This window comes from Otolemur garnettii, unplaced genomic scaffold (assembly GCF_000181295.1).
Source record: "Otolemur garnettii isolate 467f Iridium unplaced genomic scaffold, OtoGar3 scaffold00067, whole genome shotgun sequence".
In the NCBI taxonomy this organism is placed as follows: domain Eukaryota; kingdom Metazoa; phylum Chordata; class Mammalia; order Primates; family Galagidae; genus Otolemur; species Otolemur garnettii.
The window spans coordinates 2,071,320-2,089,271 of record NW_003852462.1 but is presented as its reverse complement, the minus strand read 5'-3'; the positions used below and the strand labels follow the sequence as shown (position 1 = coordinate 2,089,271).

Genomic DNA, 17,952 nt, shown 5'->3' with positions numbered 1-17,952 from the left:
CCCGCCACAATGCCCGGCTATTTTTTGGTTGCAGCCATCATTGTTGTTTGGCAGGCCCGGGCTGGAATCGAACCCGCTACCTTGGGTGTATGTGGCTGGCGCCTTAGCCAGTTGAGCCACAGGCACTGAGCCCCTTTCACCTTTTTGAATGTGCCTACTAGACGACGTGGGATAATGCTTGTATCTTGTGCTGCAGACGCTGGGTCAGGGTCTTAGCAGAGCCACTGCCCAAAAGGTTTGTTGGGCGAGTGAACCAGCGGTACGAATGAGTGAGCGAATGAATAATGCAGGATGGCTCCCCCCGTCGCAGCTGCTCAGCAGTGAGGATGGAGAGTGAGCAGGCCCCTCCCACCCCCAGTACCAGAACCAGACGGCCCACCTGAGTCCTGAGTCCCCCTGTTTTCTGTCTCTGCCCCATGACTAGCCGGCCCTGGAGAAAGGGTCTATCCTGTCGCTGGGCTGGCCTGAGGGCTGCAGGGCTTGAGCATCTGTTCCTGACCCGCTGACCCCAGCCCAATCAAGGACAGCCCAGCCCAAGATTCCAGGGCTGCCCAGCACGGCCTCTTGTGCGGGAATGAGGGTGAGGGTGCCTGCTCAGGAGGGGCAGGATGCAGCCCCACGACAACATGCTTCATATTTTAACTTGTCCACATTCTTTAATGATCTGAGGAAGGTGCCAAGGAATTAGTCACTGAGCCAAGAAGAGAGAGCTGATAGGATCTCTGCACCCAGCAGCGGCAAAGCAGGGCCTGCGCGGGGACCCTGACGTGGGGCAGCCCGGGCAGGGCAACCGCTGCAGCCCTCTCCAAAGTCCCCCTCAGTGGAGCTGCCTCCGGTCAGGGGCATGGGCACGGGGCTGGGCCAGGCAGGGTGAGGCTGTCCTCACACTTGGGGGATGCTGTTCCTTCCCGCTTCCAGGGGACACCTCCCTCCATATGCTCACCCAGTCTGTGGGCACGGGGCCTATCTTGCCCCCAGAAGATGGCAGAGTCTGTGGCTGCAGTTTGAGCCAGCTGGGAACCCCATTGATTAGGAAGCTTGGGCTGCTTTTTATACGACTGGCCTCCTCCTGCAGCCTCAAAGGGCTCATCCTTCCCTCCTCCCTGGTTTAAGGACTCCGCCCATTTCCTTCCCTGCCCAAGGTTGTGGGACTTTGCCTGAGGCTTGGCTACCCCTCCATCACAGCTGCTGCAACAGGGAACCAGGGCCAGGGTCTGGGACATGCCTACGTAGGAGCCTGGGGTCCCCAGAACATGGACACCCTCCATAAGCTAAGATGAGACCCACTTGGCAGTGGGGAGGGACCCAGGTAAAACCAGGACTTTTTTGGTTTGTTTTGCTTCCAATAAGAGCTCCCAAGATAGTGGGCTAATTAGGACACGCCCGGCCTGCGGCGGCCACAAGTGCCTACATGTGCACACTGGGCTGCTGGGCCCGGCCCAAGGAGGGAACGTGGGCACGGGAGCCCAGGAGCCAGCGGGTGGCCTGCCCCCTCCCACCACATCCCCCCAGCTCCCAGGAGTCAGACACGTGAGGCTCTCCTGGGGCCTCTGGGGCTGTGTTAGGGACAGGGACCCTGCGAAGAGACCAGGGCTGGGGGGGATGCATCCCTCCCAGACCTGCCACATCTCACACTAGACCCCACCCAGAGAGGGCTGATGATCCCGGGAGCCTCTCATGTCTCTGCGGGACCAGGCAGGCCCTCCCAGATGCTCCCATGGCCCCACATGCGTTTGTCCACAGAGGCCCCCTGAGCTCGCCGCCGCCCTGGACCAGGTCACCCAGCATGCTATCAGTTTGGGGTGGCCTGTGTGCCCTAGCCTCTGCCCTGGGGTCCCAGGGTGGTCTATTTCTGCTACAGTTAAGGCAAGGCACACAGGGTATCTCCACAGGGCTTAGGGGGACCCAGAGGGTAGTAATTGGGCTGGGACCAGTGCCTTAGGAAGGGAAGCAGGAGAGGCCTAAATGCTGACACGGGGGTGGGGAGGAGCAGGAGGCTCAATGAAGGAGCCCCTGAGGCTGTCTGCTGTCTTAGTGGGCAGGAAAACTCTACAGCCCCTCCAAGGGGGTCCTTTATGGAAAGGACACAGCCTTTGGGGGCAAGTGGATAGCAGCAAGTAGCAGCCTCTTGGCTAGGAAATGGGCACCAGGTCCTTGAAGGGCAGTTCACCCCATCCCCCAGCACCCTTGGCCCCCAAAGACCTTGTCTCTTGTCCCTGCAGATCTGGTGGGGCCTCCCCGGGTGCACCTGAGACTGGCACAGAGCTAGGGCAGCTGTAAGGGGGGGGTTGTCTCTGGCCACGGCCAGTCTCAGGTGTCAGCCCCCTTCCCAGGCTTTGTTCGTTTGATCCACTGAAGCCCCTCGTGGTGGGGCAGTGGCCCAGCTCCACCGGTGTGACCCCACCCACTGCTGCACCTCCCCAGGTCTGCAAAGTGGGTATGAAGCCAACACCTACTTGGTAGGATGCTTAGGGGACAGAGAGGGTCCAGAACCCCTGTAACCTGGGACTTCTTATCAGGAGAAATGGCCCTCACACAGCACACTGTCTGGACAACTACATGCAAGATCTCCCCTCATGGGCACCAAAATCCAGCAAAGAGGAAACCAGGGCAGGGCTGGTCCTACTGAGGACCAGGGACAAGGCCCAGGGTCACTCACTTAGGGACAGTTGTTAAGCACAAAGCACAGCTGACCAGTCCATGGGGGTGAGCAGATGCTCTGGGAAACAGACCCCAATACCCACACAGCAGTTCCAGCCAGGGCAGCCCTTCAGGAGCCGCTGACAAAAGTGGCCACACGTCCCTGATGTCTGGAGCCCCATGCCCAGACAGTGCCCAGGGGCCAGGCCACTTCCCCCAGAACAGTGTGAGCCTGGGTAGTTCCCCCTTCCATCCTCCTCTGTCCCCACTGTGGGGCTCAACTGTAGATGAAGCCAGTACCTCCCTGCTCCATGGGGTCAGTCCTTTTTTGTATCAAATTGAATTTTATAGTTTTTTTTGGTTTGTTTGTTTTTTGAGACAGAGTCTCAAGTTGTCGCCCTGGAGTAGAATACCACGTCATGGCTCACAGCAACCTCAAACTCCTAGGCCTGAGTTTCTCTTGCCTTAGCCTCCCAAGTAGCTGGGACAAGAGGTTCCCACCACAATCCCTGGGCATTATTTGTTGTTGCAGTTGTCATTATTGTTCTAGCTGGCCCAGGCTGGGCTGCAAACTGCCAGCTTCAGGGTACGGGGCCAGCGCCCACATACCCACTGAGCTAAGGGCAAGATTCCCATTTCACATGTTAACTGTTTAAAATTTGCAAACCTTCTCAAGTGCTTTTTTTTCTTTAAATGTAGATGGAAAGGCCTGCATGGTGGCTCACGCCTATAACCCTAGCACTCTAAGAGGCTCAAGATGGGACTTGAGTTCATGAGTTCGAGACCAGCCTGAACAAAAAGTGAGACACCCCTCCCCCCCCCCCGTCTCTACTGAAAATAAAAATAGAGGCAAGAGGATCACTTGAGCCCAAGAGTTAGAGGTTGCTGTGAGCTATGATGCCATGGCACTCTACCCAGGGTGACAGCTTGAGACTCTGTCTCAAAAAAAAAAAGATGTAGCTGGAAAATGAGCTACTTTTGAAGTTGAGGTCCTGGTTCCCTCCTAAGCTGCTCCCCTCTCCTGCCAGTGTCCAGGCACCTTTACCAGAACTTAGGACCCTAAGACGGGACAACAGACAAGGGCAGGGACGGGGAGACCACGAGGCCTGGTGCTCTCCACGGGCCTCACTCTGCTCTCTCCTCAACCCACTGACCCCTCAACCTGACCCCCGACCCTCCATCTAGTGGGAAAGCTGGCTTGCTCCCCCAGCCCCTTCTTTACACCCTCTGCCCCCAACCCCTCCAGACCCTGCTCAGAATCAAGCTCCTCTGGGAAGCTGGTCAGGTCTGGGAGGGCTGAGGCCATGAGAGCTCCCATGGGTGGAGCCCGCACCACACTAGGCCTAGCCTGGCAGGGAGTCCAGGGGCAGGGGCTTGAGTCAGAGCCCCAGCTTCACCTTGGCCTGGCTGTGTGGTGCCTGTCTTTGTACAAAATGGAGCTTCCTCAAAGGACCAGAGTCAGGACCCAGGTCAGAGCAGGAGACCAGTTGACAAGCCACAGAGGGAGGGGTGGCCACAGCCCTCTACATCCTACTGGTCCCCCCAGCCACCTGCTGGGGCATCAATCCTGCTCCCTGGCTGCATAGGAGCTCCATGCAGGGGCAGAGATGTGGTCACTTTTACCACCAGGTAAGCATGGGAGGCACAGCCAGCACTGGACAGATGTTCTCTAAAGCAGCACATCGCCTGGGGTAAGGCTGCAGGTAGGGGCTGGAGAGAGCCTGCCCAGAGCTCCTGAGGGGTCCATGCCTCTCCCTTGCCCTCAGGGCTTCTCTCTCCACCTGGGAAGGAGTCTAAGTGCTCTCCCCTTGACCCAGTACTTGGAGAGGAAGGGAATCTACACCACCCACCCCAGGAGGGCATGGGCGCCCGACCCTCTCAGTCTCCCGGCCTCCTCTCCGGCATGTCTGAACTTGGGCCCAGCCTCGCCCAGGGGGTAGTGACTGACATGCCGTCTGGGCTCCATGAGGAGATAACCCGTCCCACTCGGAGCAGGACCTCCATCCCGCTGGTACTTCCCACAGTATCTCCTGGAGTCTGTGATTAAACGGATGGAAATGCCAACAAGATCTGACTTGTGCTTGGGGGGAAGGGCCCCTTCTCCCGAAATATGCACACAGCACCCTCTCCTCTCACCCGGGGCTGAGGCAAGGCCCAATCCCGTGCCAGGGCCATGTGGAACTTTCCTCACCTTGAGCTGGAGAAACATGCCCCCAGAAGCCCCACAAGGCTGCCCAGACCTGTGTCGGCAGGACCAGGAGGCCTGGGGCCACCACTCCCGCCCATTTCATCTGTGCACGGCTGGCTAAACACAGCCGGTGGGCGGCCTGGACCCTGGAGCATCTGCAGAGGGCTCTGGAGGGGTCTCCACTCTGCGTCCCACCAGGCTTTGCAGCGCCGCCTGTGAGAGGCACATGGCCTGCAGACTGCACAGACTTTATTTACCCACCTATATGGGCTGGTCCCGACCCTCCCACCCAGAAAGCGGGGAAGAAGGCAGAGATTTGGGGGTAACAGAGGGGAAGAGGCATAGCTCATGCCCACTCCTCACCCTCTCTAAACCCCGCTGGGACAGACAGCCATCAGCCTTCTGTCCCAGAGCGCGCCCCAGGGGCCCACATCCTGTCTGTGCACACATCCCCGGCCTGCCCGTCCACCCTCCTGTCCTGTAGATGCTCGTCAGGCTCTGCCTGCGCCAGCCTGATGCTGGTGCTGAGACACCTGGTGCCCTTAGCAGCGTCTGAAGGGGTGGCCTGGGGGCAGGGGCAACAGGAATGGCATGGACAGCTGGACTGAGAATCTGGGTGTGACAAGTGCAAAACTAGGCATGGGGGAGAGGCAGCCACCTGGCACACAGACACGGCCCCTGCCCTCCCAGCAGATGATGTGAAAAAACTGGCCAGTGAGTATGCAGGCCTCTAGGGACCAAGAGAGGTCGAGAGAAAACAGAATCAGGTGTTCAGGCATGGAGGGGCTCGGGCCAGGCCCTGTGGTAAGTGAAAGGCCCATGCAGATGCTTGGAGGGCGGGGGTCAGGATCCAGGTGAAGGGCCTATGGCTGGAGGAAGGGCTGAGGCTGAGTGCAGGGGAGAGGAGGGCAGAGCCAGGAGCCCTCTGGGTTGCACAGAGGAGGGAGCAGCCCAGGTCCCAGGGGGCTCCCTCAGACTCCCTCAGAAGTGGGCAGTGTGTGGCATCCAGGAGCCACATCTAAGCAGCAAGGGGGATGTGGGGAGAGCACGAGAGGCCCTGGCCCGTCTGGAGCAGGGTGTACAGATGTTAGGGTGCCCAGAATGGCCCTGGGGTTTGGTCTGCCCCAATGGAAAGGTGGGTTTCCTGCTAGTGACACCACCCATCGGGGAAGACGAGGTGCCCAGTTGGGGTCCAGCAAGCAGGAGGTGGGGAGGGAGAAGGCAGAGACTTGGGGGTAACAAGGGGAAGAGGCATAGCTCATGCCCACTCCTCACCCTCTCTAAACCCCGCTGGGACAGACAGCCATCAGCCTCCACAGGGAGGGGTGGAGGTCGGCAGGAGGTAGTGCTTCAGTGGAAAGGAATCTGCCTGGCCTCCCACTGGAACGATCGAGCCTTCCCTCAGCCGAGATGACCTGAGAGGACGGCTGGTTGCTGCCCAGACCCCGCTCAGGTCTCCCCTTGGCCATTCCCAGTGAGCTCTGTCCTCTCCAAGTCCCTGGAACCCTCCCAGGTCCCCAGTATCTCCATGCAGCCGAGCCTCAGTCCCTTTTCTGTCCTCACCATTTCACCTCTTGAAGGTCCTCCCAGCTACTCCCTGGGCAGGCCCTTCTGGCTTCCTGGGTCTCCCTGTGTTCCCCTCCATGCTGTCTTCACCCAGACTTGGCTTTAATCACCCATGCCCAGAACACCCACCCCGGCTCCTCTCCACATTCCCTGTCCTCCTGATTGCCACCACCCCAAGTGTCCAGGAGGCTGCTCCAGCAGTGAGACCCTGACTCCTGGTCCACCTCTCACCCCTTTTCTGGCCTCAGGAGTAGCAGACCTGCATCTGTCCCCAGAGGGGACCTGTGCATGGTCCCTGCACCCTCTCCCGCCCCCATTCTGAAGGTCACCTTCAGACTCCATCCTGTGCCTGACACCTCACACCCTTCCACCAATACCCTCCCCGTCTGAGTCAGCGGGGGGCGGGGGTGTCACTTCCCAGGCTCCCAGCACCCTTAAATGCCTCCTCCCTCCTGTGGCTTCAGGAACAACCACAGCAGATCCTGCATTTTCACCTCAGCCCCTGCTGCAATTTCATCTATCTTGAGCCAAAAACCTCGGGGTCACCCTCCCTCTTTCCCCCCTCCCCCCTTGCATCCAGCCCCACAGCAAATCTCGTCCAGGGCCCCAGGGCTCCTCTCCACTTCCCTGTGCCCACCTGGCCTGTGCAGCCTCTCTCACCTGGGCTCCCCGCCTCGGCCCTGCCCCCCTGTGGTCGGTCCTAGCACTGCACCGGGGCCCTAGCACCTGTGTCCCTGTGCTGCATCCAAGAGGTGCCTAGTAGATGTTTCTTACGCACTGATTGGTTTTTCCCACCTGGGCTGGCCTTCGGCGCCCTTCCGGTCCAGAGGCTGCACTTTCTGCAGGAACGGAGGGGAGGGCCTCCCCATGGCGTGCAGACCGTCCACCCTGCTCTCGGCACAATGGCGACCACACTCATGCACACACATCCACTGATGCCCACCGCACCAGACGGTCTGGGAAACAGGCCAGGCCCCATCTTCACAATGCCACTACAAGCACCATGTTGCGGCCCAGACAAACCCGACCCCCCACTCAACACAGAAAGGCACAAGGACAGCCCGTGGCATCTAATGTCACCCTTGTTCACCTCTTGAGACCCTGGAGCGTTGAAGAACAGTGGCCCTGGGAGGAGGTGAGGTGGGACTGCTGGTGCACCAGGGAGAGTTCTGGGTATTGAGGGGCCCTGCCCAGCACCCACATCTCCACGGCTCGCCTCTCATCTAGAAGGGCTCCTCTGGTGCAGCATCAGCTCCTTCCTTGCTGCAGGTGGGAGAGTGGAGCTCATCTCTGCATGGGCCTGGGGCCCAGCACTGAACAAGCCCAGTAAGTGGGAGCCATAAACTCAGTATGTGGCATCCTTTGGCCAAAGCCACCACAGGGGTTTTTGAGTCCTCAGTGTGGAAAGAAAGTCCAGACGCAAACAAAGAGGCTGAGGCTGCAGGAGGAAGGAGCCGAGATCCTGGCTCCTTGGATCAGGCTTCTCTCAACTTCAGTCTACAAACATGTCTGGCCGGTACACAAATGGCCATTGTGACCCCACAGCACAGCTGCTGGCCAACAGGCAGTGTGGTGGGCACCGCCCAGCTCACAGAGAAGGAACCGAAACTCAGAAAGCAGCATCACTTCCCAAAGACCAGAGGGTGCCAGAGACAACCCCAAGCCCACCCTGGAGCCTCACACCACACTGAGGCATGAGGCAGGAGACCCAGCTACACGCTCAGACAGCGTCCTGCAGCTCGGACGCTTCTTTCCCAGGCCCAGCTGGGCCCCCAGGCTCTGAGCAGCCACACCACAGCAGGACAGAAGTCGACAGAAAGATCACGTCAAAACTCCAATATGCTGCATTTGTTCCTTTTGAGTTTAAGGTCTTATGAACTAAATACCGTTTTCTCTCTGGTCACATTTTTATGCATAAGACAAGATCACAAATTCTCTCTTTCTCTGGCATGGGAACAAGGAAACTGAGTCAGGTACCCAGTTGAAGATGACAACCCACCCTGCAAGGGGCAGAGGCTTTGGAGCCGCTCTGCCTAACGCAGGAGAGGGGCTCAATTGACAAGTGAACGAATGAATGAATGAGTGAACAAACCACAATCAGCCTTGGTCTAAAAAGAGAAGGAACTATAATGTCCTTGGCCTTCTGGTTCCCTCCGCACCAGGTGGCAGCAGCAGGGTGGATACCAGCGGCTCAGACAGGGAGGGGTGCCCCATGGCCCAGGGGACAGGTCTCTCCCTCCCACCTGCCTCCCAGGAAAGGTGCCCCTGCAGCCACTGTGTCCCATCTCAGCTGGGGGTTCCTGAAGGGGAGTCACTCGGCAAGGCCTGTTCCAATAGAGGGAAAGGTGGTAGGTAGCAGAGCTCTCTTGTCCCCTAGGCTTCTCTCTGGCTGGGCACAGACACAAGCCTCCAGGCCAAGGGCTCAGGGCTCTGCCTGGGGTTCCAGGTGGCCCTCTGGCTGGGAGACAACCCTTCCCGGCTCACCACCACCTGCACCAAGAGCCTGGGGCACAAGGCTGCTCCCGTGGGAGAGCCCAGGTCTGCTGCACATTCCCAATAACAGCATGTGAGTGGATAGATGAGTCAATGAACAAGCGGGTGACAGACACACAGACAAGGGAGGGCCGCAGCTCCCTGCACTGGGCTCAGTCCTAGCAACAGGTTTCAGACCAAAGGGACACGCCAAGTGTGTGGCGAGACCGTGCTGCTCCCAAGCTCCATGCATGGAGCCCTCACCCGGGTCATGCTGTGTAGACAGGCCACCCACACCCCTGACCAGCCTCTGGTGACACACACACACTGCCTCTCTCCCCATCACAGGCTTGCCTGGGCACACAGACACACCCACAGGTATAAACACTCATGTACTCATCCCACACACATAACACGGTCACTTAACAAACGTGCACCCACACCCCAAATGGCCCCTGCACACACACGCACACCCCCAAGACAACACACATTTGCACACGTTCTCATCTGCATGTACATACTCACACACACTTTCACACACATACACCCCTGTCTCCAAAGGCCCCCATGTCCAGCTCCCGCTGCACGCACAGCTCCTGTCCTGGACTGGCTTGGGACCCTGGACTCCATCGACTGCCCATTGCTGGGTGTCATGAGTGGCAGGTGTATCACAGACCCCACTCTAACTTCCCCGGAAAGGAGGGCCTTGCGTGGAGCAGCTGCACCCAGGCTCCCGCCTGCTCAATTAGCACCTGGTGCCTGCCTGGGCCCCCAGGGACCTGGCAAGTCTGGAAATGATCCAGGTCCCTGAGGCTCAGGCCACGGGGCCATGCACCAGCCATAGTCAATTCCTTCCCTCACCTTGCCCTCATGCCCCTGCCAAGCCAGCTGTCCCTGAAAGAGGTGTGGTAGGAAGCCTCGAGGCCATGGTGCTTCCCCTGGAGCTCAGACCACCCAGAGCCCTGCCGAAGAGAAGCTTCGGCCCCATCCACATTGAGCTGTCAAATGAGCACATTCCCAAGTGAGGCTGCTCCTGGGCCTGGGAGCAGGGCGGGAGGCTTCACACCAAGCCCTGAGGGCAAAGATAACCCCAGGGCAAGCTGAGCTCCTGGCAGCTGGGTAGGGCAGGGCAGCATGGAGACCCTGAGTCCAGGACAGAGCTACCAGTGCCTAAGCCGGGAGCATCATAACCCTCAGCTCACAAGGCAGAGACCCGACTCCCCTGCCCTGGGCAGTACCGCCTCAGTCTCCCAGCCCTGCTTCCCTGCCCGGCACCCGCCTGCAGCCCCCCCCCATGCCTCCTTTCCTGTCTCTTGTCACCCGTACTAGCAGCAAGAGCCTAACCTGGGAGACAGGCAAGTGACCATTCTGAACTCTCCACTGCAGCAAAACCCCTTCCCAAAGTCCCCGCAATAAATGCCGTGAAGGATGCACCGCACCTACCGTGGCGAGGTGCCGTAGGGGGTCACCGACGTACAGCATGGCAGGTGCCAGGGGCTCTGCACGTGCCAGGGGGCTGGCGACCCGCGGGACGAGGCATGGGTCTGGGTGGCTTGGGAGGGGAGGGGTGGAGTCGTGGCCGCCGGGCAGGTGGACAGAGGGGGAGCAGCTCTGCGCTAGGGTGGCAGGAGCCAAGGATGCTCTGGAACATGCGGGCCTTTTGTTGGCATTTTCACTCTTCCCATCTCCCTTAGTTCTGTCAACTGGCTGCATCTAACAACAAAACCCACGGCCCACCCCTTTATCCCTCATGACTATTCATCCGCGTGCAGGGCAGGCCTCAGCTTGCCCAGTGATGTGTTGGGCCGCACCAAGGAGGCTGCACAGGAGGGGCGGGGATGCCAGGTCAGCGCTGGCTCCTTGATTAAACCCCTCCAGGGATCCGCTGCAGACACTCGGGGCCAGGGAAGGCTCTGGGGGCCCCAGGCCCTCTCCCCCCAAGCAGGCTCCGCCCCCAAGTGCTAAGGTTGAGCCCTGGCCCTCAAGACGTGGTTGACACGGCTGGGTCACCCCAAGGGAAGAGATGGTGCCGCCGCCCTTAGCGACCCAGGCAGAGCCAGTCTCTCTCCTGCCAGGGAACTTGGTGGTCCAGGGGGCCACCGAGGGCTGAACAGAGAGGACAGCCACATAGAAGGCTGGTGTCCCTGGGCCCTCAGAGAGCCAGCTGATGATGAAGAGCAGGCCAGCTGTGGCCTGCCACCCACCCCCCACCCCCCACCACAGTGGGCCAGGACCAAGAGCTCTGCCCATGGTCTGCTGGCCTTGTCCCAGCACTTCCCAAGCCACCAGAAGCAAGGATGCAGCCACCACCATCCCAGAGCCCAGAGGGATGGTGGCCTGGGCATGGTGGGGCCCCGAAGCAGCGGCCGCCTAGCACAAGCTTTGCAGTGGTTAATTTCAGGAATGTCCAAATTTCCGTTCTATTTTAGGATCTTTTGTGCAAAGCTGCCCTTGGCAGAGAGGCCTAAAACCCCTCCAGAAGCAGCCAGCATCAATCTCAAGTGGGCCCTGTGAAGCCCCCAGGGCACAGCAGCTTTAGTACCATGACGAGTTTAAAACTCTGACAGGAGCCGAAAAGACAATGCAAAACCCTCTTCCTCCCATCTTGCCAAACCCAACTCCCTGCCCCTCTCTCCTTTTCTCCGTTTCCCCTTTCATCTCTTGGTTTGCTCATCCTAAGATCTGGCAGGGGCATCGCTCCCCAGAGAGCTGCAGAGCTGAGCTCAGGGCAGAAGGAGGCTTTGCCAAGGTCACCAGAGGAGCCTGGAGGACCCGCCCAGACCCAGGACGGCATCCAGGCTCTGTGCCCTAAGGAGTTTGGTCAGGGAGGGCCCAGCTCAGGGCCTGGGTCGGGTCCATCTTCGGAGGCCACAGGGGGAGGTATATGGACTCCTGACCCTGTGAGGCTCTCAGCTCCCAGTGGGCAGGTCCACATCCCTCACAACGAGACAAGTGAGGAAAGTCCAGTTTTGTTTGCTAGACAAATGTTCAGGAAGGGGTCCTTGGGGACACACATGCTGGGGGTCTGCAGTGTAGGCCTGGTGGGGACAGGTCTGCAGATCAGAAGGCCCCGGGGCCTAACCATGTATCCCTGCACTATCATGGGGCCTTGCTGCAAAGATGCTCTGGGGGGTGGGGGTTCCTTCTGCTTTCAGAATCTGGGAGGTGGGGTCCCCAGGCGTGGAGGGACACTCAGAGCCAGCTGGTGGGAGCCTGGGTTCTACTCCCCTCTCCACAGGGCAATGTGTGACAATGAGCAAATCCCAGCCTCCCTGCAGCCAGCCCAGGGTCATTGCTTGTCAAGAGAGATTGACCATAGCTGGGCATTGTGGCGGGTGCCTGCAGTCCCAGCTACTTGGGAGGCTGAGGAAGAGAGTCACTTAAGCCCAGGAGTTTGAGGTTGCTGTGAGCTGTGACACCCCAGCACTCTACTGAGGGCCACATAGTGAGATTCTGTCTCAAAAAAAAAAAAAAATGAGAAGGAATAAAGAAGAGACCCAGGGGTGTCCCATGGAGGGGCCGGCCTAGGAAGTCCAGCCATCTTCTTCTTTTTAAAATTTTACTATTATTTTTTAAATTTTGGATATTATGAGGATACATACGTTTTCTACTTAAAATGTACGTCTGTCTTCTTAATCACGCTGCTTTTATAAATTGCCAAAAGGAAATAGCAAAGGGAAGAGGACTCGAGGTGGGAAGGACTCCCAGAACAGCTTTGGTTGGAGAGCTGCGTCCACGCTCAGAGAGGAGATGAGGCAGAGGACGTGCAGGGTCAGGCCAGGGCACCGGCATTGCTCCCCACCCCGACCCAGCTGTGGGCCCCAGTGAGGCTCAGCTGCATGCTTCCAATGGTAAAGCCTGGAAAGCCACCAGGCTCTGCCCTAGTGCCACCAACTTCCCATGTACTTCCCCAAGGTCCTGGCCATTGGGAGGACAGGGATGGGGCTGGGAGCTGTTCTCTTCCCATTGTGACCATCAGTAGCCACCTCCAGGTGGTCTTAAGGGGCCCTCAGCACCTGCTGGAGGTAGCAGTGACCAGGTGGGCATCAGTGTCTCCGTGGCCATGCATTGCCCAGCACCACATGCTCAGAGGGACAGGGGAACACATTGCCTGGGTACCGGAAATATATCAGGTCACAGCCAAATTCATGCACAGTCCCCATAGGGCAGCTGGCTATTTGCCACCCCTTGGAGGAGGCCACAAATGCTCAGAGGGGCCCTGGGACCCGGGGCTGACTGCAGTTCAGATCTGTGTCATACCAAAGTGTCTGGTCACCGAGGCGTGTCCAAGGAAGGGTAGGTGAGGCCTCACCAGGGGTGCTGGGAGGCGGGGGCTCTCGAAGCCCACCACTCTTTCTTCTCCTGGGTCTGGGGAGCAACAAAGTCAGGAAGGCCTCTCCTGCTGCCCTCTGTGGCTCAAGCCCTTAAGCGTCAGAGGTTCTAGTCCCCAGGCATCTGTCCTGCTACTCGGCTCCCTGGGGCTCTGGGCAGGGCCAGCTATCTGTCCCCGCCTGTTGTGGCTCTACCCTCTGGTGGCCCACCTGCCCACAGCAGCTGTCACCAGAGAAAGGCGCCAGGAGAAGCGGGAAGTCGGGGGAGGCTTTAGGGAGAGTGAAGGGTGGAGGAGGGCAGAGGGGACCCCTGCCTCTCTCTCTGCCCTGCTCTAGTTCCATCCTCCCTTTTCTGCACCCTAAGATGCCTCAGCTGCCAGTGCCCTGTCCTGTCTTTGTCCAAGCGATGCTGACACCCGGTGTGTGTGTAGGGTACCGCCCAAAGCCCAGACCTAGCACTGGCGGAGAGTAAGAATTCCTGTCCCCAAGGTTGCAAGCCCACGACCCAGCTGCAGGCAGGTAGCTGAGGTGGCCCAGAGACCAGGAGGCTGGGTGAGGGGTGGGGCTGAGGCATCTGGGGCCAGATTTTCTGGGGTCAGAACCCACCCCTGCCCTTCATAGTTGGGCAGTCATTTAACCATCTGGGCCTCAGTTTCCTCATCTGGCACTGAATGTATCTAAGTTGTCTGCAATCCCAGGCCCATGGGAGCACATGACACACTGGGTGTGATGGAGGGGGGCGGGTAAGAAGCTGCTACTCCTATAGGGCTCCTGCCCCTGCCCCACCCCCAGTCAGCCCAGATTCAGAGTAAGGATACAGAGGCCTAGGGACTGGTGCCACTCTGCTTGCCTTCTACTGGTCATTGGGGCAGGGTTTCAGGCATTGTGCGAGGCGCGTGATGGTCAGCCTTCTGCCTGTGGCCACCAGCCCTGCTCAGGACCCCGCGCCAGTCCCCGATAGGAGCCAATCTACCATTCTAGGTGGGGGAGACCCAAGTCTCCCACTCACGGAGGGTGTCCATCACTGCAGAGGACCAACATCCTGTCCACTCAAGGCCTATGCTGCCTAACTGGAGCCCCACAGCCCGGTGGGGGCAGCCAGATGCCCATCAGCATGAACGGCTACACAGCCAAAGTGAGCCCCATGGGGCAGGTGGGGACAGGAGCATGTGGCACCTGTGTAAACAGGCCTCTTCCTGAGCCACGAGCTCCAGGGCCACCGGAGCCCGGAGCCTCACTGGGGCTCAAGCGTCCTCACACCTTGGCCTTCCAGAGTGCTGGGACTGCAGGTATGAGCCACTGCCCAACATCTCCTCCAAACCAGGTCCAGGTCCCCCCCCCCCAGCTACCTCCTCGGGCTCCCAGGTGCCCTGCAGCCAGGCTGCCCTGCCTGGCCAATCTTCACTGTTTCCTGAACCATGGTCTTGGCACCTAGCACTGCCGTGGGGACTGAAGCAGGGACAGCACACTGTTGGACCAATGGCCTCCAGGGGGCCAGGCACCAGGTCGGGATAAGACTTGTAGAGGGGAGAGAGGCTGGACCTAGGATGGGGCAAGGGGGTGTCAGCCCGGGCCAGGGAAAAGAGGGTGAAACTTTGACACCTCCCCCAACTTCAGAACTTCCCTTGTTTTGCCATTTGCTTCTTGAGGACTAAGGGCCTGCCCCTCCTGTCCAGGTCCCCATCCTGAACTCAGTGTCACCCAGAGTCTGGGAGACATAAGAGTTAGCCTCTATGCTCCAGGGAATCCCCACCACCATGCTCTAAGCTGTGCACCCCGGAATGCCACACTTGGCTTCACCACAAGGCATGTTGCTGCCCGTCTGATTTGGCCGTCTGGCTATGCGCAGAGACGCAAGGCCCCAGCCTCACCACCCCATGGCTAGGGAGCAGCATGCCCCAGCAGGAAGGAGCTCCGAGTGCCATCCCTGGGGGCAGGGGTGTGGCACAGGCCACCTGCAAGAGCTTAGAAATGCCCCCTATGTCTTCCTCATGCCCCCCTATGGCATGTCTTTGGGAGTTAGGGACCCTTTTTCCAGGAGTCGGGAGAGGCTTGGAAACTTAGGAGGCAGACACCATGCAAACCCCTGCCCCGGGGTCCTCCCATCCCAGGCCCAACATTTCTGCCCCGGTTCCTCCGTGGTAATATGGGAACATGGCAGGTGCTGGTACTGGCAAGCTATTTCCACCAGGATGGCCGAGTCGGGCGGCCAGGGCAAGCAGGCAGAGCTTCAGATCCCACCCGAGGGGCTCCTCAGAGCAACAGACATCCCGGGGCTGTACCATATTCCCACCCCTGGGGCTGTCCAGGCGGGCCTGCTCCAACCCCACAGGCTCAGCACCAACTTGGCCCCCATGGCAGAGCCCCTCACCCTCCCCGCCTCTTTGCTCTGCCCTTTCTCCTGACTGAAGCCCTATGCCTGAGCCCCAGGTGTCTGGGCCACCCCTGCACACCTCGGACAGGTGTGTGTGTGGTGATTGGGGGTGGGGCAGAGGAAAGAGGAGGACCAGGCCCCTCTGGCCTCAGAGCCTGCCTGGTGCTGGCACTCAGAGGGATGCTCAACCCTGCTCCACACACGCCCTTTCTGAAATATCTGCTCAGTGTGGGTTTTTCCGTTTGGCATAGCCAAGTTCCTTGGACAAGTCCCCACCTGAGGAACCCCTAGGCCCTGGGTAACCAGCCTATGGGCAGAACGGAGCAGCTAGGTGGCCCAGTTGGGAATGGCCCCTGGGGGGTCCTTATCCCCTTCCTGTGTGCGCTGCCACTTGCCATAAATCTCCTGGCACAACCAGACATGGCCCCCACCAGCTACCGTGGCCCTGCCTTTGTGCTAGGAGGGGCCCCCAGTGTGACAGTGGTGGCCCTCGCCCCAGGAGGGAGTGAGGGTTCACCAAGATGGGGCTCAGGGACCTCACAGCTCCAGCCCCCTGACTGGACCCTTCCTGATACCACAGCCCTGTGGGGGGCCCACTGCACTTCATCCCATCCCAGCCTGCTCCAGGGGACAGGAATGCGCCACTCAGGCCACTCAGGGGCATGGTGCTGCCTTAGGGTCAGGCACATGACCCGTTCAGATTGACAAGGGGCAGGCCTGCTGAGCGACGGGAAGTGAGGGCCCCCCTCCACAGGGGTGGTGATGCTGACAGCTTACCTATGCTCAAAGCCACCCAGGTGAAGCAGAGCAAAAGATGGAGCAAGAAAGCTGCAGAGCACCCAGACCCAGCCGTGCCTGCGGCCCTTCCCTCACCCAGACCCAGCTGTGCCCCGCCCTTCCTTCACTTAGACCCAGCCGTGCCTGCGGCCCTTCCCTCACCCAGACCCAGCCGTGCCTGCGGCCCTTCCCTCACCCAGACCCAGCCGTGCCTGCGGCCCTTCCCTCACCCAGACCCAGCCGTGCCCCGCCCTTCCTTCACTTAGACCCAGCCGTGCCTGCGGCCCTTCCCTCACCCAGACCCAGCCGTGCCTGCGGCCCTTCCTTCACCCAGACCCAGCCGTGCCTGCGGCCCTTCCTTCACCCAGACTGAGCCATGCCTGCAGTTCTTCCTAATCCTAGATCCAACCATGCTTGAACCCATTCCTACATTGGAACTGACAGATACATGAGCTGATAGGTTTTCTATTTTGCAATTTGAAGTGTCCCGACAAACCCACAGGGAAGCCATACACTCGCTTCCTGATTCTGTCGTCTCCCAAGACAGGCCAGGCCACGTTTCCTGCCCCTACTCACCATGACAGAAGTGGTCATGCCCTGCAAGTGAAAGACGTCCATGCTGGTCTCCGCACTGCCCACCAGTTGGTTGTTGCCCCGGCTTGACTGGGGAAGGTCAAAGTAGGTGCTGTCTGGTTCCCTGGGCAGGGTTGAGAGGGAAACCGCAGCCATTAGCCCCCACCTGGGCAGCACCTGCAGCCCTCCTCACCCAGAGTTCAAGGCCAGCCTATGCTCCTGGTCAGGCCAACTGTCCCCTGGTCCTCAGCTCTCACCCCCTCCCGCCTTTCCCTGTCCTCTGCCTGTCTCTCCAGGGCCAGTGTGAGTGCCAGGGAGGTGCAGCCACATGTGTGCTCTGTCCTGTGGAGCTCTCCTGGCCACAAGCCCTCTTGAGAGCTGGTCAAGGGAAAGAGTTCAGATTCTAGGTTCTGTATCCCCAGGAGAAGGCCCAAGACAGTGGTCCTCCTTACTTACATCCCAGCCCTGGCCCTGCCCCACAGCTGAGCATGGCCAAGGCTAGCTCAAGACTCCATAAGCCTGTTGTGGGTGGATGAAGCTAGCCCAGAGTCCAGCCCAGGCAGTCCCCTCATCTCTGGCCAGTGGAGATACTCACAAAGAGCTCCAGAGGTGCTCGAATGTGGCTCCCTCGTCAGGGGAGGTGGCAGTGGACTGCGCCATCTTCCCCCACACTGCTGCCCCACGGGAACTCACTCTGGAGAAAGAAAGGCAGATGAGCCTTTGGAAATGTCACCCTCCATCCCCACCTGGCACACTTGGGAAGTGGGTGGTGGGCATGCCTAGGACATCCTTTGTGCCCTGGTAGGTGTCCCCAACCTGCCCTCCATGCGCCCTCTCCTCTCTCACATCATGCAGCCCATTCCCCAGGACAGGAAACCAAGCCCAGGTGGGCAGCTGGAGAGCTTGGCCTAAGAGAAGCAGGCATGATTCAGGCCCCAGTAGGCGGGATCTTCTCAGAGCTGCTTGCCCAGGAAATGGGGTGACAGCAGCATCCCCTGGTGGGGATGCTGTGGGTTCTTTTTTTTTTTTTT

General features: G+C 59.5%; 1 protein-coding gene across 3 annotated transcripts in view; it reads right to left on the bottom strand.

Annotated features, from left to right (window-relative positions):
- The window catches only part of TP73 (tumor protein p73), a 37,503-nt gene extending 19,922 nt beyond the window's left edge, over nucleotides 1-17,581 (bottom strand). For all 3 annotated transcript variants that reach the window (XM_003793215.1, XM_003793216.1, XM_023515220.1), the window contains exons 1-2: nucleotides 17,517-17,581; nucleotides 16,925-17,045 (exon numbers count right to left, since the gene is read on the bottom strand). In XM_003793215.1, coding sequence (XP_003793263.1) covers nucleotides 16,925-17,045; nucleotides 17,517-17,581 — 186 coding nt within the window. The remainder of the gene's footprint in view (nucleotides 1-16,924; nucleotides 17,046-17,516) is intronic.
- Nucleotides 17,582-17,952: the final 371 nt, after the last annotated feature.